The 20,412-nt window shown below is 49.8% G+C and overlaps 1 protein-coding gene across 1 annotated transcript in view; it reads left to right on the top strand.

The window, feature by feature from the left end:
* Positions 1–5,912: 5,912 nt before the first annotated feature.
* Positions 5,913–20,412, top strand: part of VAX2 (ventral anterior homeobox 2) — a 28,307-nt gene continuing 13,807 nt past the window's right edge. The window contains exon 1 of the mRNA XM_025867653.2: positions 5,913–6,191. Coding sequence (XP_025723438.1) covers positions 5,954–6,191 — 238 coding nt within the window. The 5' untranslated portion in view covers positions 5,913–5,953. The remainder of the gene's footprint in view (positions 6,192–20,412) is intronic.

Raw genomic sequence — 20,412 nt, 5'->3', positions numbered from 1 at the left:
CAGCAAATCAGGAATCCACCCCCACCACCACCAAGCCCCTGTCTTAGAACCTGAGGACACCCATTCCTGTGCTAGTGGCTGACTCTACCTCCCACCCTGCCAAGCCAGTCACCTCCTCTCTCACCCTTGGGTGGCCTCTCCTCAAGAGAATCCCTGAGTCCTGTGGGTGGGGGGGAGCTTTTCAGATCAGGTTGGACACCTGCGGGGGTTAGGTCCAGCTGTATCCTGGCCAGGCCTGTTCACCCTCTGTCATCCTCCTACCCTCAAATTGCCCCCACCTTCCAGACCTCTGCTGGCTTCCATCCCCCCCCCAAAGTCCTGACTGAAATAACCATTTCTCATTCCCTGGATTACTGCATACAGACCACCCAAGACCTTTGCTCCTGGCTTTCATCCAGCAGTGTCTGCTTCCCCTACCCTCAGCCCAATGCAGGGGTTCCCAGCCAGGCTTCTCCTGGAAGCCTTTCAAATATCAAGAATGCACTGGGGATCTGCTTTGAAGTCATTGGACCTGAACTGAAGCCATTTGGTCTGCAGCCCAGCACTATGATTTTTTTCTAAGTTATCCAGGTGATTTAATAGTGGCAAGTTGAGAAATCCTTTGCCTCCTCCCTTAAGCCTTCCTGGCACTGGTCCAAGGCCAGAGTCAAGGCTGCTGGCTGGGATCCCTGACTACGCAGAAGAGGGGACAAAGCAAAGCAGGGGAGTGTTGCCTTGAGAGGCAAAGTAGTGGGGCAGGAGCTGGGCCTTCTCCACCTCACCCTGCACCAGCCCATCCCAGCCCAGCTAACTTGGGTTCTCTGCCTTCCCACAGAGGCAACCTCCACCCTCTTGTTGGGCACCTCTAGGGTCCAGAGGGTCTGCTCCCTGCAGAATCCTCAGACGGCAACAATGGCATCCAGCACAGACAGGCCTCGGGCATCTTGTGTTCCTGAAATGAGTCAGTAACTGAGTGCAGTGTCTGAGCCTGCAGGCAGCTAGCTATCTAAGAGGAGCCTACACCCCGGAACTTGAGGAGCCTCACTGTGCCCGAGCACTTCTCCCACCAACCCCAGGAAAGCATGTCTCACCAAGAGAGCAGCCCTCCTTGGGTTGCAGCATTGCTACTCTTCGCAGAAATTAATACATTTTATTGTTTTTTTACAAAAATAGCAATGTTCGTTGTAAAAAAAAAAAAAACTTCCAACAGCACCCCATCTACTTTTAAAATGTCAATTCCTTCCTACCAGAGAGTGGGACATGGGGTCCCTCTCCAATGTGCCAGTACAGAAGTCTGGCTCCCAGGCACGTGGGGGTGGGGTATAGGCAGTGTCGGGGAAGGAAGTGATGCACAGATTTTTTCTGCCACCTAGGTCTTGTGCTCCCCAGCTGATTCTTCAAGGAGTGTCCTTCCCTATTCGCCAAATCCCTAGCTCCCTTCAACTGCATCAGAATTCCCTATCCCAGGAATAACAGCTGGGGCCAGAAGAATGTCACCCAGGATCTCCCAGGGACCTCTGTGTAGGACCCCAAAACCAGCAAGAAGAATGATGGACAGAAGACTCAAACAAAAAGGGGGTGAGGCAGGGCAGAGGAACCCAGACCTCCTGAGCCTCTAGGCCTCAGGGAAAGGACTGGGGAGAAGCACCAGCTGAGAGAGGGGAGCGGGGAGGTAGAGAGGCGGAGGAGAAGTGGAGGAAGGAAGCCAGCTGGGGAAGGCACCTGAAGAGGCTGCAAGCTTGGCCCAGGCACCAGAAGGAGCAGGGCTGAGCTGAGCTCAGAGGTCCAGGTCTGGAGAGCAGCCTGAAGTGCTTGCCTGAGCACCCTAGGAATACAGAACAAGGAAGAATAACCAGATACAGGATGGGGCTCCGACTTTCCAGGTTCTGAGCACCAAAGGGGATGCTGAAGCTCCTGCCAGAGCTGCAGGATCACTGTGAGTAGAGGACCCAAGGGCTTGGCTTTGAGATACAGGGAGCTCCTGGGGGAACCTGAACTCCAACTCCCACCCAACCATAGGCACACCTTGGCTCCCCTAGAACCCAGGACAGGTGACACACTTCTGATCCTAGAGGGCCTGCTGCCCAGCAGGGTGGGGGTAGGGACACTCTTTACCCATACAAGTGGTGGTGGGGGGACCTAGCTTTCAGAAGGACAGAGGCTCAACAAGTCAGTCTCACTTGCTGAGTCGCTAGAAGGCCTGGTGAAGGTGGACGGAGGGAGCCTGGAGGGTCCCCGGAGAAAGACTGGATCAAGCCCACACCAGGAGAAAAATCAGCAAGAATTAGAGATGGCAGTTAAGCAAGATGCTAAGCAAGGTGAGACTAGAGGGACGACAGTCTTCTTTCCCCAACTCAGGCCATTTTGGAGAAATCCTCTGGAGACCAATGCTAAGGAGCATCTGAAGAGGGCTGGGTTGGTGGAGCGCTTTCCTGACTGGCCGTCTCCCCTCTCCTACAGCTGAGCAGAGGACATGGACCACCATGTGGCCAGGGAGCTCCTTGTGGCAGAGCATCATGGGACTCCAGCCCAGGACAGAGCAGCTCACTGTAACCAGATCTGCTCATCCTGCAAAGCCGAAGCCCACTAATTCCCTGGGACTGGCTGAGGCCAGGACAGAGACTGATGGCAGGGATGGAACCTGGGCTGTGAGCTGTGGAGGCTCTGTGGGACCCAAAAAGGGCCAGATCAACACCTGGGGTTTGTCTGCACTGGAGCCCTGGCAGGGTCAAGCCACAGGGAAAGCAGTTTAGGCCATGGCCCTGCCCCTGTCAGCTGGAACTCCCTTCCCCTCTCCCCCATACACATCCCTCCCATTAAGGTTCCTGAATCACTTTACAAGGTTGTGTAGAAAGACACAAGATTTTCCACGTTCCTAGGATCTTGACCCGGTTGAGATGACAGTGAGACAGCGAGTGTAGACTGGCAGTGAGAGCATATGGCATAGGACACACAGGTCATCAGTTCACTGCTGAGTGAGGAATCCCAGGTCACAGTGAGTTTGTGCCAGGCGGGCTCAACACCTGGAGCTCCGCATGTCCTGCTTAGCCTGGGCCAAGGATCTCCCAGAACCAAACGGCATCCCAACATGTGAGCGTGCACACACACTCAGCAAGGCCAACTCTGCACACCCCTGCCACGTGGCCATTCCTGGCTACAGGGGCACCCAGCTTTCCTCACCCAGCAAGCTCAGGAGATAGAACTGCAGGACAAGGTCTCCAGAGAGGAAAGGATATGTGTGGGAGTCCAGTGGCGGGGCACAATCCACCTTCTGGGCTAGGCACTGGGCTGCCCAGGAGCCGGGATGGCCTGGCAGGCATCTTGGCTGGGCCAGAGCCCGGATCGGAGAGTAGATCCAGCACTGCCTCCCCCCAACGCACACACACATCCACACACGCACGGGACACACTCTCCGCCTCAGCGCTCAGAAGCCCTCAGTTCCTCACTGGATAGGCGCCGGCAGGATCTCTCGGCCAGGGCCCCATCTCCAGGCCTGGGGAGCTGAAAGAGCCCGACGCCCCCAGGACGCCAAATCCCACCCCATAAAGAGGGAACGGGAGGAAAAAATAAATAAATAAAGGGCGGGAGAAAGAGGAACGGTGGGACCTCCCAAGAATTAACCCTCCTTCCTTGCTCCCTGCGGAGCTGCCCGAAGCTAGGGGAGGGGAGGCGGCCGCAACTGCTTGGATCCTGGCTCCGCGGGATTCTGCCTCTCCCTGCAGACCCGCCCCGATCCCCCGGGAGGGTGCGGGCGCCCAGAAGCCCATCTGTGGACCTCGGAAAAGTTCCCGGACAGAGACCCGGAGTTATTGGCACTGAGAGACGTTATCTGTGGAATGAAAATTGAAAGGGGGAAAACAAAACCCGGCAGGATTCAGCAGGGGCTGTTCCAATTTTCTTTGAACAGAAACTGGGGCCGCGCCTATGGCCGGCAGAAAAGCGAGGGCTTGGGGGCCGGGAAGGTTGGAGCCTAGTTTTTACTTTCTGCTTCTTACATGAATAATAAAAATAAGTAAACTTGAAAGAGTCAGAGAGGAGAAAGACTGAAATGCAGAGCGAAGGCGACCAGCGTCCGACTGGGCAGGGGTGGAGGGCGCCCTGGCCCATGTGGGGGTCACTGAAGAGTTCTGCCGCCCCTCCCGCGCGCGCCGCCTGGGTCCTTCCAACCGAGCTCCGACCTGCGGGTTCGCACTGCCCAGGTCCTCCTGTAAGTACAAACTTCCTTCCCCCCAGAGCCCCAGGGGCCACCAACCGTCAGCACGCAGAGCTGGTCCACGCTGCTCTCCCCTCTGCACACCCTGTCCAGCACCCCCACACCGTTCTGCGCTCCCCTGCCTTACCCAAAGTACCTAGTGGCCAAGTTTCTTTCTTTACTATCTTCCTTTCTGTTAGTACTGATCAGCAGTCCTCCTCCCCTGCACCCTTTACCCTCCCCTCTTCCTACCTCTCAAACCCTTCACCAAGGCACTGTTAGTCACCCAGTTACGCAATTGGGGCGTCCAGCCCACCTCGCCTTCTGCTGGAGACATTGGGGTTGGACAGAAGCACACGCACACTGGACACACGCGAAGGCACCGACACACGCACAGTCACATAACGGCTCGCGGAGTCATGGAGGCTGCATCAGCCACACACTCAGCCGCGCCACAGCCGCTTACCCCGGCACGTCCCTGGGCCCTGCCCCCGAAGACACTCATTCAGATCCCCGGACAGACCAGAGCACCCTCGCTCACCCGAGCCTGCCGGCCGGAAAAGGAAGCAAAGTCTATAATGACGGCGCTTTATCGGAGGGGTCACCCGCCCACCCGCACACACACACCTTGTACACACATCTTCGCTGAGGTCTGTCAGTCTCTCTTCGAGCCCCTTTCTGAGTCAAACGAAGGGAACGAAGGGCCTGTCCTGTCCTGGTGCTGTCAAAGGAGAAGCTAGAGTCGGGCGAGCACCGGCTCCTTAGAAAGTGCTGGGGACCGGGACGCCTCGGAAGGCCGAGCGCTCTGCCCAGAGCCCCCCGCCGCTTGGCTTCCCAGCGCAGCCGGCTTCTAGCCGCGCTCACCTCCGCGCTTCGCTTCTCCCGCCCCAGGGCTGGGGTAGGGGGCAGCTCCACGGCGGCATCGGGTGGGTGGCACAAGGAAACGCCCACCTGCTACCCCGGTCTGAGGAGGCGGGCCCCGCGTGAGGGCCTCGGAGCCGCGGGGGAACCCGGCGTTCACTGCCTACCAGTCTCGGCCTCACTCGACCCTCTTGGTTCCTGGCCCCGGCTGTCTGTCTGCACGTGTTTTCTCGGCCCCGGCGAGTGCGGGTCACTCCGTCAGTCCCCTGGCCTCACTCAGGCTCATTGACCACATTCCAGGCCTTGCTCTCCCAGGAGCGCCAGGACCGGCCTGCGGTCGGTGTTCGTGAGTGTGGGTGGAGGTATGAGTCTGGGGGCGGGGTGGAGCACTGAACCCCAGGCCCGAGTCCCTGCCTCCAGCCCCCGACCCCGCCAAGCGCCGAGCAAGGCCAACCTCCTTTCTGCTTGGTCTCTCTAGGGTCGCCTTTCTGGAGCACTATGGTTATTGATCCCGCTGAAAGAGCCAGAGCGCGGAGCCGGCGCTTCCCCGGGGACGAAGGGAGTGGGGAGGAGAGTAGGCGAGGGTTAGGAGGGAGGGAGTTGATAAACTTTAGGGGAGGACGTAGGACAGCACCTCAGGGCCGCTCCAGGCTCCCTCTGCCGAGCTGCGTGTGGGGCTAGACTAGGGGTAGAGGAGTGGGGCCACCCTCCCACCCGCCCCGCGCAGCTACCTCCGAAGTTGCTGGGAGTCGGAGAACCACGACTCCCGCCCAATCAGCAGGGATTGGTGGAGCAGCCGGGCGGGGGCGGGGGCGGGGCCGGAGGAGGAGGAGTTGGGCGGGGGGCACGAGGGGCGGGGAGCCGCGGGCTGGGCTAGCGTAGGCTGGCCAGGCGGTGGCGAAGGCGGCGGTGGCAGCCGGCATGGGCGATGGGGGCGCCGAGCGCGACCGCGGACCCGCACGCCGGGAGGCGCGCGGCGGGCGCGGCGGGGACAGAGGCGGAGCGGAGGACTCGGGTGCTGATGCTGGCCTCCGCAGCCCAAGGGAGATTGCAGGGACCTCTGCTTCTAGCCCCGAGGGCTCCAGGGAGAGCGGCGCCGACAGCGACGGCCACCCCGGGCTCGGTGAGGCAGACCACTACCGCCGCATCCTGGTGCGAGGTAAGCGGACAGCTCGCGGCGCTGGCCCACCGGACCCCCACCCTACCCCTTCTGCTGCCTCCACCGCCCAATTCATATACTCAACCAGTCAGTCATCACTCAGTCATTCATTCAGCAAATACTATTCTGAGCGTCTATTGTGTGCTGAACCTTGAGCTGAGTGCAGGGGACAAAGCGGCGAATGGGACCAAAGAGATCCCCGTGTCACTGCCTTACAGTTCTCAGCCTCTTGGGCCGGCCGCTCACCCTAGGCCCATCCCAGCCGGTTACGGTGGCGAGGGCATAGACGCGAGTGCGGGATGCCGAGAGCCAGTCCCCGCCCCACGTCCCTAACGGCGGGTGCGGAGAAAAGCGTCACGAGCGCTCGGCGGGGTCAGGACGAGGAGGGACCAGCGTCCGGAACCACGGGAGGAAAAGGCCGGCGCTTCCCCGCCGCCTGGCCAGCCTCGTTTCCCATTCCCAGCGACGCAGACCGCACCGGCTGCTCCCGGGAGAGGGCACCGCGACACGGAGGGCGGCGTGCGCGGCGCTTGCCGGCCTGGGCTTCGCTCTTTCGGCTCCAACTTCCTCGCGGCGCCTGGGCCCAGCCGGCTCTCGGTGCGGCCTTCTCGCGGCCTGGCCTGTCGCGGCTCTCCCTTTCTCCCTCGCCCTTCGCCCTCCTCTCTTCTTTCCTGGCCTTTTCTCTCTGCCGAGCTCTCCTCAGTCCCTTTTTCGTGCCAGCGCTTCTGGAGTGCGCCCGCGTACCCAGCTCTGCCTGGCCTCCTCGCTGCGAGGCTGAGACTTCCCCGACCCCCAAAGCCAGCCTCACGCGAAGCTTTAGACTCAGCTTTCGCCGGATCCGGGCCTCGCCCAGAGAGATGGGAGGAGAAAGGGGATTCCGGGGGTCTCGCCGTTAGCCGGTCCCTGGGAGCCTGAGGTCTGGAGCGCCGGCACCCGCAGACCGAGCAACCAGGAGAGGCCACACGCGGGTAACAGCCCCCGCCCCCCCCCCCCCCCCCCCCCCCCCCCCGGCCTCCTTCTCCAACTCCCTGGCCCGGCTTCCTCCCGCTGCCCTTTTATTGCCTCTGCTTCCTGAGCGCCGTCATACAAGCCGCGAGGCTTTAGGAGTCCAACGGCCAGAGCTGATTTTCCCCGCCACCACGGCCTGGGGAAGGGTAACCAGCTTCACGCTGGCCCCAGGACACTCCAGCACCAGGATCCCAACTTTGTCTGATCTGACCTAGGCCACCCACACACAGACAGGGACAGGTTGGCCTGGTTTCGTACAGCCTCCCCCACAGCAGCTGGGTTTGGGTGGCTCTGGGAATGGGGCACAGGGCCAGTGTTGAGCATTGAGGCAGCCCAATGTAAAGTCGACTGATGACTGTCTTGGACACAGACTCAAGGACCCTGGTCTTCTGGAAACACTCCTGGTGTCAGGTGTGGTCACCTAAAGATGGGGCATTAAATGCTGTTCTGAGGGCCGGCTTGGGTCAGGCAGTTACAGGACTGTGTATGAGGATGGTCCCTACCCAGCAGCAATTCCAGCAGGTGTGTGGACCTGTTGGGCACCTGGGATTAAATTAGATCCCTTCTCGTAGACTGTAGGGTGTCCTGAATACAGGGTGTCAGCAGCTAGCTTGGAGTTCCATTGAGAAAATCTGCAGGGCTTCCAGAAATGAAGAAATCATCTCCTTAAGCCCACACTCCCAGATTAAGACTCTCAAGTCCCTGCCTGTGACACTCACCACCTCAAGCCCCATCTGTGGGTATTTGTGAGTTCTGGACAATTGTGAGTTTTATGCCCACCTATCATCCCTTCCACTCTACTAATTCTGCATGTAGAATAAATAAATTCTGTGTACAGATGGCCAGTTTAAGAACTCCCAGGTGTAGACTCAAAGAAGGTCGGAGGGACGTAGCATGGAGGCCTCCTGTGCTAGGAGCAACCCACAGCTGGACAGAGTTGGGCAACCCCCCCAACACACACACACTGTATGTGGGGCAGCTTGTGTGCATGGTCAGGAGATATACTTTTATAAATGCATGTATGCACATACAGCAATGTCATTATATTTGTACAATAAAATCGAAATACAGCATGGAGGGTGTATTTACACACCTAAAAGGAATGAAAGGTAAACAAGGCCCTCATAAATCCCTCTGCCCTTTCTCATTTAATGAAAAAGAGGTTATTTCAGGCCTGAGATACCTGGCATGTCATTTAGCCCTAATTCCTCCTAGCCAGGGTCACCTGTGTCACTCTTGGCCCCACCAGGGCTCAGGGTAGAGGCTCTGACAGATGAAAGTCCTGGCACTGGTCAAGGGAAGTCTGTAGTGCCTTGGCCTCAGGATGAATGTCCTCCAGTGTGCTTTAAGCAGAGAGTCCATTTTGCCCTTGACCTCCCAGGACACATCCTCTCAAAGTACTTTTGGAGCAAATCATAAAAAGGTGGAAGGGAGGTGTTTGCCATCGCAGACTGTTAGGTTGCTGTTGGGGTGAGAATTCTGGAAAAGAACCCCACTTCCTCTGGGTCTTTGCACTTCTTTCTATTTCTTTTCCACACTGATCTGTTGGGGGGAGTTCCAAGGCACAGCGGAATAGAAGGAAACTGTGTGTACTGGAATTAAATGAATTTGGTTTGGAATACCGGCCCTTTAAATTTGAGCCAGTTTCTTTGCCCCTCTGTGCCTCAGTTTCCTCATTATACACAGAAACCCACAGCTATCACTTTGAAAGTCAGTGCTAAAGGTCAGAGGTGATGTCTATAAAATTGCAAACACCCAGCAGTATCTCCAAAAATATTCTGTTGAATGAAAGGGGCGCGCTCTGAGGTGACCCACAAACCACTCAGGGAATGGGCCTCCTTCCTCAGAAGCTTCTCCCAGCTCAGCTCACACCCCTGTAGGGGACTTGGTGTCTTTTTGCTTTGGCAAAATGCTGCCCCTGAGTTGGGAAGTGAGCAGCCAAGGGGTTGAGAGCCGGCTGTGGAAAGGAGGATTAGTGCCACCTTGCAGACCACGAGGTGTGGCCTTCCCCAATCCCCTTGAGGAACCCTCACTCCACCAATCGCTCAAGTTTCCTGCTCCCTCTGCGAAATGCGGGTCAGGGAGCCAGGGAGGCCGACCTTGCTGCATCCCCACCTCAAAATGGAGGCCGCTTCAGGCCGCACATGGATGCAAACAACTCGGCAAGGATGACAGGCGTGTGTGCACAACAGGCATGCCCGCACAGCCCTCAGCGTACCCAGCCACGCTTCTACTGGACCAGACTGCCGCGTAGGCCACTGCACACCTCTGCGTGCGCAACCCATTGGTCAGTGAGGAGCACGGATGGGGGATCCTTTTGTTTTGTATTTGGAAAGGGTGCGCAAACCAGGAGCCCGAGGCAGATGGACAGACCGCCTCCCAGCCGTGGCTCTGACCGCACAGTGCAGACCAGATGCCATGGCCTTTTCGGTGGAGCCGGGATGCCAGCAGTTAGAAGACGTGGACCAACTTTGACCCAAAACTTCCAGCAACCTCACAATCTGTGCTCACACCCGCGCACTCAAATGCGCCTGTGTGATTCCCAGATTAATCCGGATGCAAATTCAACAGCCCTTCTGGATAGAGCCGGCAGGGTCGTCCGCTAGCATCACCCACTTTTATGAACAGTGCTCAGCGCCGCTACCTGCTCATCCCAAGTGGTCCCTTACACCTCTGGGTGTCAAAACCCCGTTCTGGCTGCATCCTCTGTCCTCAACCCAGTGTGAGCACCTTGGACCCGGTGAAACAGGATCAGGGCTGCCCCCAGAGCGCTCCCCTGCTGTGAAAACTGAGGAGTTCCCCTCCTCATTTCCACACTTCTGTTTCTGGGTGAACAACTGGCCCCCACACCACCAGTCACTGGCTGAGATGCTTTCACCTGGGAACCTGATGGATGCACCTGGTGGCTAAGGACATAAGAAAACCCAGGAAGACCAGGGCCTCTGGCTCCTTCTGGCAATTCTTGCTTTGGATGTGGGTGTGGGGAAGGGAGGCATTGAATTTAGTGGGGGCAGTGCTGGTGTGGTCCAGAAGAGGGAAACTCTGAACGCTTACAGAGGGCACAACAGCATACAACCAGGCAGGGCCCTGGCTGCCAGACTCATCCAAAGACGCTGGGCAAGGGGCCAAGGCTTCTGGGGCTTGAGCTGAGAGCGGCCTGGAGGGGAACAGACTCCCCCCTCCAGCAGCCAGATCTGGGCTCAGCTTCACTTTGAATCTGCTCACTTTCTACTTGGATTTACAGAAGCCCCTGGACATACAGCAGCTCAGCCCTGACCTTGCAGGCCCCACCCTACAAATCGCAGCAGCTCCGCAAGGGCACACCTGCCCACTTGCCCAGCGGGCATTTTGGCAAGGGCGAAGACGGGGCAGATCATTGTATCTAAATAAACACCGGATTTTGAGTCCCAGCTCTTGGGCCTTCTGTGGACCTCAGGACCCTAGCCTCCAGGAAAGTATGTTAATAGATGCAGTTACCCAGGACCAGGCCCCAGGCAGCAGCTGAAAGGTTTGAATGGTTCATGCAGGGGACCGCACTTTGGAATTTTGGTTTTATTTTAATTTTTAGTTTGGGGGCTTGTGCAGATGTATTAGGTTTCTTTTTTTATTTGCCTGGGATTGTTTTGTTTTCTGTTTACTATGTTTTTCCTTTTGCTTTGTTTTGGCAGAAGGACCCACATTCTCATTAAGGGTCTGGACTGGGTGCCATCCTTTTGGTCTTTATTTTTCCCTTTATATACATGCGCCCTCCCCCACCCTAACACCCACACGGAAGCAGCCCCCGCAACCAAATGTGTCGTCTCGTTGATGTGTCTTGCGTGCACTGTTTGCATTTTCAGGGAACTATGCAAGGCTCCTTGTGTTCTCGTGCTATTTTTGTTGTTCTGGGCCATAGCTTGGGTTCCAGTGCCTGTGGCCCCACTGCTGCGTCTCCCGCGTGTGCGCCGCAATCACGTGCAAACACACACACACACACACACACACACACACACACACACGCCTGCAGAGTCAGAGCTTCTAGGTGCTTCCCTACCTCCTCCACCTCCAAGCCCCTCTACCCTGGGCAAGGAGGCTGGGACTGTGCGTGAGTACTTGCCCTGGAGGGGAGGGAGGGGATCATGGGTGTGTTTGTCCTTGGGCTGATACAGGTCAAGGGATGGCTCCGGTTTGGGGCATTGGCCCATTGTGCACCATATGTAGGGAGAGAGAGCCTTTAGGGGTCCTGTTAGCTCTGGGCCATTTTCTCGATTACCCCTGACTGAGGTTGGGGCCATACTGGCCCCGAGATCCCTCCCTATATTTCTTTGACTTGCATGGGGGGGCCACAGGAAGCATATTAATTATTCTTCTATTTCCTGTTTGCTTAATATAAAATAAAGATTGGTTTGGGGCGCCTGGGTGAGGCAGTTGGTTAAGCATCCCACTCTTGGTTTCCACTCAGGTCGTCATCTTAGGGTCATGAGATTGAGACGAGCTTTGGGCTCCCGACTCAGTGCAGAGTCCGCCTGATACTCTGTCTCCCTCTCCCTCTCTCTAAAAATAAATAAATAAATCTTTAAAAAAATAAAAGATTGGCTTTATTCCTCATAAAGTCGGTAGCGGGTTGCACAGCAGTGTATCCCGCCGAGTTCCCTACCCCAGTTTGAGAAATTCTGATAGAGGACACCGAGGCTGAGTGGGCCTGCCTAGGAATCCCTGGGAGCTGGGTGGTCTAGGCGTCTGCTTCGTCCCCCACAGCATCCAGGAGGGGGTTTGGACGGCCTGAGGGTGCCAGGGCGGCATCGAACAATGCTGATAGAAGTGGCAGCCGCCAGACCGGATCTGGTCCACAAAGCAGATGAGTGGACATGGATGTGGGAAAGCCAGGACCTCGAACGCAGCCGGGGCTGGGGAGGGGTGGGGGGTCAGCTGTTAGGTGCTAGTTGGGGCCCACAAAGGCCTCTCGAACCATTTCTCTCTCCCACGTTCTCCTGCGATCTTGCCCTTCACTTGTTGATTCTTTACACAAACGTCAGTCAATACCTACTAAGTGCCAGGAGCTGCTAGCGCTCAGCTTCCCAAACAAGAGACTGTCTCGGCCACTGGGAAGTGCGGGGTTCCCGACCCGCCCCCACGGGGAAGCGAGGCCTGCGCTAAATTCAAGCGAGGCAGGTGCCTGGAGCCCGGGTCCTGATGCCGCGCCAGGACCACGGAAGAGGTCCCCCCGCCCGCCAAATCCACGATCTCCCCAGATGTGTTCTTAGCGCACAGTACACAGTCAATATTTGTCGAGTGAATGAAAGGAGACAAAACTGTCAACGTCGCGTATTTCATTAGGAAGAAGACTGCAACGCCCTTCCCCGGGAACAACGTTCGTTCTGAGATGACATCCTCATTTTTTGACGTTACAATACTGTTCTTTCTATGAAATGGTGATGGTGCCAGAGCACAAGATAATTGTTAAAACATAAGATTGCCAATGCCATATTTTTGGAATTTTGTGGAGCCCTGTACTTTGGGAACCACCGAAATAGAAAACTTGGAAAACCTCAAATGTTTCTTTGACTCGTAGCTGGGTCCCCCGGGCCAGCTGGGGAGGCCGCCTAGAGGCCGGTCCCGGTTGGAGCAGGAGGTCGTGCGAGGCGCAGGGCGGTGAGGTCGGTAGTGAGTCTCCCGCCCCTCTGCGGCTGTTAGCGTGAGGTTCCGCCCGCAAAGCCTGCCAGGGGGTGCGGAAGAAACAGCAATAGCTAAATCCGCGCCCCTCCTTCGCGCTCAGTTCACAGGCCTCCAGCCATCCGCTGGAGCTTAAAATCACTGGGTGACCAAAGCCTGTGTTTGCTCCATGTATTGCTCCTGCTACCGCGCACCGCGTGGACTGGTGCGGCTGCGGGCAGCCAGGGCCACGCTCGCACCGTAGACAGAAGATTGAATTTCAAAAAGCCCTCCGGGCTCAACGTAAACCAAACCAAACCAAACCCGAAGCGGTAGAAGGCTCCCCCAGATGGCCACGGTGCCCCGTTTCGGGTGTGTTCTTCCAGGAGATTTTCCCACTCTCGCGTACAAAAGTTAGGAAAAGCCGAATCCTATTACAGAAGCTGTTTTGCAACTTCCCTTTTAAACACATTTAATCCGCAGGGGTCATCTTTTCGGGTCAACCATTTCGCGCTGTTCCGCGACGGAACCGAAAGTATCCCTTCGGTTGGGGAAAGCCCGAATTCTCCCAACCTCTGGAGGGATGTCCCGGTTGTTTTTCTCTAATGGAAACACTGTGGAATAAACTCCCAAGGCACGGGTCTTTGCGCACTTGAGTGTTTCCGTGAGATAAATTCCTAGCAGTGCAATTGCTGTTTCAAAAGGTTTACACACACGACAGTTTTTAAAAACGTGTTTTGTTTAATTCGAAAATAGTAATTAGCTCCTATGATTCGAACTTCAAAACGTTGTGTTGTTGTTTTACGTTCACAGTGAAAAATCTCTCCCATCCCTACCCTCCGTCTTCCAGTTCCCACCCAGCTCCAAGGCAGCCATTTTTTTACTTTCTAGTTTCTCCTTCCAAAACAGTTTCATGCTTATGCAAATCAGGACCGCTATATTATTTTTTCTTGCTTTTATTTATTTATTTATTTACTCATATTGGTGACATCTCTGTATATTTTTCAGCACCTTGCTGTTTTTTACCAGTATATTTGGGGATGTAAAGAATTTCTTTTTAGTTTTTTCACAGATGCATAGTATTCCATTTCTATGGACTAGGTGGACCATAATGTATGTTGTATAATCCATGTCCTATTGGTGGACATTTAGCTTTTTTCTTATATGTTGCTATTATATACAATGATGCAATAAGTAAACTCCTTCTTGGTCATTTCCACGTGTGTAGGTATATGTCAGGGAAGTTCCTAAAAGCAGGTTACCCCACCCACCCCTGTCCCAGCCTCAGTAGGTAGTGATGCCTGAAAGTGCTTGTATCTCCAAATCTTGCCATCACGGTTTGTACCGTATATCCTGATAGATATTGTCAAATTGTTCTTTGCAATTTATACCCTCATATTGTCATCTTGTTCTTTGTAGTTTATAACCTCATCTTTTCCCTCCGCCCATAATGGGCATTACATATCTTTTTTATCTTTGTCAATGGTATAGGTGATAAATAGTACCTCATTGGCATTCTCATTTTATTTCATTTATTATTAGTGTAGTTAACTATCTTTTCATATTTATTGGCCAGTATATTTCTTCTGGTGTTATCTATTAACTCATTTCCTTTGACCATTTTGAATTTTCAAATATTCCTTTCCTTACTGATTTGTAGAAACTCAGCATTAAGGATAGTAGCTCATTGCTTTCAATATGTGTTGCAGTTTTTTTAAGCTTATTATTTCCTCCTAATTTGTTTCTGATGTCTTTTATTTTCTGATGTATAAAATAACTTTCCAATTACAAAACCAACCATGCTGTTTTGCTATATCATGTATAAATTGAAACTTCTTCGAGCGCTTGGGTGGCTCAGTTGGTTAAGCGACTGCCCTCAGCTCAGGCCATGATCCTGGAGTCCCAGGATCGAGTCCCACATCTGGCTCCCCACTCAGCGGGGTGTCTGCTTCTCCCTCTGACCCTACCCCCTCTCATGCTCTCTCTCTCTCTCATTCTCTGTCTCAAATAAATAAATAAATAAAATCTTTAAAAAAAAATAAATTGAAACTTCTTCATTTTTTCCCCCCATAAAGCATGTACACTCCCAGGATGTAACCTCCCAAACTTTCTCTACTAATTGAAAAATATAAATATATAAGTTATATATTACAAGAGTGGGAATTTTTTTGCAAAATTTTTTCCATTTTATAAACATTTGTCGACATCTTGCTGTCTAGAACCGATTTGTTCTTTGTAACAGCTGCATGGTATTCCATTCTGCAGATATAATTAATTTAACCAGTCCCCTATTGATGGATATTTAGGTTGGTTCTACTTTTCCACCACTACAAACAATGCATCAGTGAGCTTCTTTGTATCCCAGTTGGCACAGATGGTTTTTTAAAGTCTCATTTATGAGACAATCTGAAAAATGTGGAAACATGTAGGACTTTTTTATATTAAGGAATGACTGGTAATGATTTTGGTTGTTACAGTAGTACTGTGGTTGTTTTTTTAAAGGAGGTCTTTTTTAGAGATACATATAGAAATATTTCTGGATGAAATGATATGATGTCTGAGATTTACTTAAAATTATGAGGATAGAGAAGAAACAGGATTGTTCCTGAATCTGTAATTGTTGCAGTTGGGGGATAGGTATATCAGAGCTTATTACACTATTCTCTCCAATTTTGTATATGTTTGAAATAATAATAAAAATTTTAAAAATAATAAGCATTATTTCACATATATCATATTAAAATTGTGATAGATATTTCCAAATTTCACGCCAAAAATGTATACTCCCAGCAATTGTGTATAAAAGTGCCATTTTCCTCATCCTTCCAACCTAGGTATACTGAATCTTTTAGAGGTCTTTTCAAGTGAAAAAAATATATTATTTTTATTAGCATTTTTAATTACTAGTGAGCCTATATTCATATACTTATTCTTCATTTTAATTTCCTCTTCTGTGACTTTTTAATTCATGTGCTTAGCTATTTCTGTATTGGTTTATTATTTTCTTATAGTTGTGAATGCTATTTTTATACCAAAGAAGTAATCCCTTTTTCTGTGACATGTGTTGCAAATATGCCCAAATCTTTTTCTTTTTTAAAAATTCGCTGTGAGGTTAAAAAAAAATTTTTTTTTTTTTTTTGCTGTGAGGTTTTTTTTTCTGAACTCAAATTTAAATTGTAATCATATCTAATGGTCATTTGTCTTGGGGCTTTTAGTTCCCTGTTAGAAAGTTCTCCTCCAACCAAATATAAAACTCAATTTTGTTACATAGTCTTTGCAACAAACCAAACAAAAATGTACACAAGGTAAGATTAGGGAAAGTTTTTCCTCCCTCATGCTTCCACTCCTGAACAGTGAACAGAAGAGAGGTGTTCATCCTGCAGACTTGATCCTATGTGGGCACAAGTACACACAGACACACACACACAGACACACGCACACACACACGAGTGTAGTCTTAGTCTTACTTTTTGTTCTTTATAAAAATAGGTTTGTACATACTTGCTGTTTTTATATAGTAGTATATAAGGGACATCCATCCAGGTCAGTATAGAGAGATGTACTTCATTCTTGTTAACGTCCACATAAAAGCCAAAGGCATGACTAATACTGTGATTTTATTAACAATATTTCCAGTGATAAACATTGAACTTTTTCCTTTATTTTTCTCTTACAAACTATGCCACAGTGAGTCTGTCTTTATCAAAGTGTATCAATATTTCTCTGGAGTAGAAACCTCTATCAGATTTCTAGGACAATGGAATTATGCACTTTTTAATTTAGCTAGGCATTGTGAAATTGTCCTCTACAAATATTCTTAACAACGGAGTTTGAGAGAACCTATATTTTCCCTCATTTTTGCCAGCACATTTTCTCCAGGCTGATAGATAAAATATGGCATCTGGAAAAAGAAAAAAACGATTTCATTTGCTGTTCTAACTTTGATTTTCTCTGATTCCCTTTGAGCTTGAGTATTTTTTCATAGTTATTAGACACTTGCATTTCTACTTCTCTGAATAACCCTTTCATAAATTTGCTCAGTTTCCCACTGCTTGACTTTACTCATCTCAGTCTCTAGAGGCTGTTTGTACCAGATATTAGGACTCTGCTATGCATGTATTATGAATATTTTCTCCTAATCTGTTGTTTGTCTTTTAACTGTCTCTCATCCTGCAAAAGTTTTTATTTCTAGGTACTCAAATCTGTCATTTATTTTCCTTTTAAAAAATTGTGTATGTTTTTCTTCAATTTTCGGAGCTTATTTTTATATGAAAAATGTTCATCTATCTTGTGTTTATTTTTGCACACAGTGTGACATAAATTACTTTATTCCAAATAATGAGCTAATTGTCCAAAAGCCAGGTCTTTAATAATCCTATCTTTCCTCCCGCTAATTTGAAATGTCTTCTTTATAGAAATCCTCAAATATGCATAGATTTGCTTCCAGACTCTTGTGCCAGCATCATACCATTTAGTTGCTGTAGATTTGTAATATGTTCTGCTGGGTGGTAATACAAGCAGTTTCTCCTCTTCTTTCACATTGTTTCTTCACTATTCTTCCATTTTCAACTTTCCCAATCAACTTGATGATGAATTTTCCATAAGGCATTTTTTATAATAATCACATTGTAGATTAGGCAGGAAGGGCCTTGTCACACATAAAAATCAGCACATTACCAGCTTGTTGTGCAAAGGAACTACCCGGGTGCTAGGAGATGGGATCAGGTAGGGCTTTGCGGGAGTCTAATGGGAGAGGGACCAGGAGTGGGTAATATTTCGTCCTAGAGGTCAGGGGCATTGGCTAACCATTATCAGACAGGAATGACCACCTCTCCCAAGGCAAAGGCTCCTGGGACAGAATCACCCTCTCCCATCCCCCTAGGGCTCACCCCTCTTTGAGGAGACCAGAAAGGCAGCAAGCCTCAGGAGTCATTCCCTTTAGACTCATGCATTTTCACCCTAACGAGTCCCTACCCACAAGGAGGCCCTGGAATTAAAGCTGTCCCTCCTTCCAGGTGCTTCCCCCAAACTCTACCCAGAAAAGGAATAATTCAGGGAAGGGTGCTCTGTCCAGGGGGCTAGGTTTTGCTTCCAAGACAACCCCAAATCTTTGAGTTTTAACAAGACACAACTGTATTTCTCACTCACATTGTAAGTCCATCACAAGTGGGCACAGGCTCAGCTTGGTACTCTGAGATCCAGGCTGATGACAGTCCATTTTGACTCCTGCTTCCAGGCCATCCCAGTGAGAGGAAAGGGGTGTGGCAAATTATGAGTGTTCCTCTGAAGGTGACCTCACCTTTTCTTTTTGGCTAAAGTAAGTCATACGGTTATATCTAATCTCAAAGTGTAGAAAATTAGTGCAACCCTACCATGTGCTTGGGAGCGGTTGGAAACACGTGAACAGCATTCACGATTTATCCACTAACTTAACTTTGATGAGTGGCCTTCTCTATTATAGCTAAAATAGCAACCACGCGCACACACACACACACACACACACGCTGTGGTTATTGGGTTTCGGTTATGTGGAGAGGGTCAGTAATATCCCTTTATCTTGTTTTATAGTCCTCCCAGCATTTGTCATTACATACATATTCATTTTTAAAATTTATTATTTTTGGGGTGCCTGGGTGGCTCAGTTGGTTAAGCGACTGCCTTCGGCTCAGGTCACGATCCCGGAGTCCTGGGATCGAGTCCCACATCGGGCTCCCGGCTCAGTGGGGAGTCTGCTTCTCCCTCTGACCCTCTCCCCTCTCGTGCTGTTTCTCTCTCTCTCTCTCAAATAAATAAATAAATAAAATGTATTATTTTTCTCTGTCCACGGTACAAGATCTAAGGAAACAAAGACCTTGTTTATTTTGCTCATTTCTATATCTCCAGACCCTGGAATAGTATTTGGCACATAGTAGGTGGTCATTAAATAGATGTTGAATGGTTGAATAAGCATAGTTGTTTCATTTACATGAGTGGGATATTACTGCATAGAATAACGATTCTATAGCTTTCTTTCACTTAATGTCAGTTCATGTAGATACTTTGTCATTCTTTGAAATTGCTGCACTCTATTTTGTAGTATGATTTGTTCAGCCATTTCTCTTGTGGGGAACCTTGAGGTTGCTTTCAAAATTTCAAAATTTCAATATTTTGAACAATGCTGCAGCAAACACCCTTATATATGCTCTGGATCACATGAGTGTATGCTTTTCTGGATAAATATATACTAAAATAAAATTGCTAGGGCAAAAGTTATGTGCGTCTTTAATCTTGACAAGTGCAGCCTTAAAAGGTGGTGACAGTTTACAGTCCCACCAACACTGAATGGGAGTGTGGCATCCCCTACAGTTCATCACTGATTTATTAACCATTCATTAATGTCTTTCCAGTCCTATGGGAGATAAATGATTTTCCGTTGTGTGAATTTGCATCACCCTGATTTCTGTGAAGCTGTGCTCATTTTTCTTATGTTTATTGGTCATTTGACATCTTTTTCTGTAAATGCCCCAGATAAATTACTTGACCATTTTTTTCTACTAGACTATTTCCTTTTAAAAATCATTTATTATTGCATTATATATAACTTCTTTACCATTTCAAAAAGTTTTTTCTTAAATTTTCTTTTAATTTTACCTTGATCTCGGTCCTTTTGTCCTACAAAAGGCGTTAGCTTTAATATAGTCAGATATATCCTTTGTCTTTCCTTTACAGCTCTAGTTTTATATCTTGCTCTTCCCAAGCTCAGGATTATAAAAATTTCATCCTATATTTCCTTTTAGTATTTTTATCATTTTATAGTCTACGATTTTCTCTCTAATCCATTTGAAAATTATTGTCATTTATGATGAAAGATAGGAATTTAACTTAATTTTATTCCAAATAGATAGTTTATGGTCACCCATCTCCTTAACTCCATTTATTGACTAGACCAACCTTTTTCCATTTAGAATGCTCCCGTTATAAACTCTACCACTATGTATACGTGGGTCTTCTTGTGCACTCTTGATTCTACGGTTCAGTCATTTGAATATCATCTTCACCATTTCTGTTATATTTATGTTCTGTTTACTTAATATTTTAGCATAATACATTTTAAGATTAAAGATTGAATACCAACTTCTGCCTTATCCTAAGCACATAAAATCATAGGTTTAAATTTTTTTCTAGTAAACATTAAAATAAGTACATAACTTTCAAAATGACAAATGTTTATTTATGTACCATTTAAAATCACCTTACAAATCACAAGTGGAATGTGGAGGCATTTTGGGGAAATGCTACTGTATTTTTCACATCGATGGATTCGTCCTCATCGTGGACAAAACCTCATTGCAGCTTCATGGCATGTTTTGTTGCTGTTGTTAATGTCTTATTTTGAAATAATTTTTGACAACAAGAAGTTGTAAAAATAGTACAAAGAGGTTCTGACAGAGAGGTCCTATGTATCCATCACCCACCTTCTCCCAAAAGTGACATTTTACATATCTATAAAACATTATCAATTAGTTTTGGTTTGTTTTGAGATTTTATTTACTTATTTTTCAGAGAGAGAGAGCACATGCAGGGAGAGCGGCAGACAGAGGGA

This window comes from Callorhinus ursinus, unplaced genomic scaffold (genome assembly GCF_003265705.2).
Source record: "Callorhinus ursinus isolate GAN/ISIS: 27379988/994484 unplaced genomic scaffold, GSC_fseal_2.0 scaffold10, whole genome shotgun sequence".
NCBI classification, from domain to species: domain Eukaryota; kingdom Metazoa; phylum Chordata; class Mammalia; order Carnivora; family Otariidae; genus Callorhinus; species Callorhinus ursinus.
Note: the sequence above shows the minus strand (reverse complement) of the source record. Positions and strands in the feature narration are given on the sequence as shown.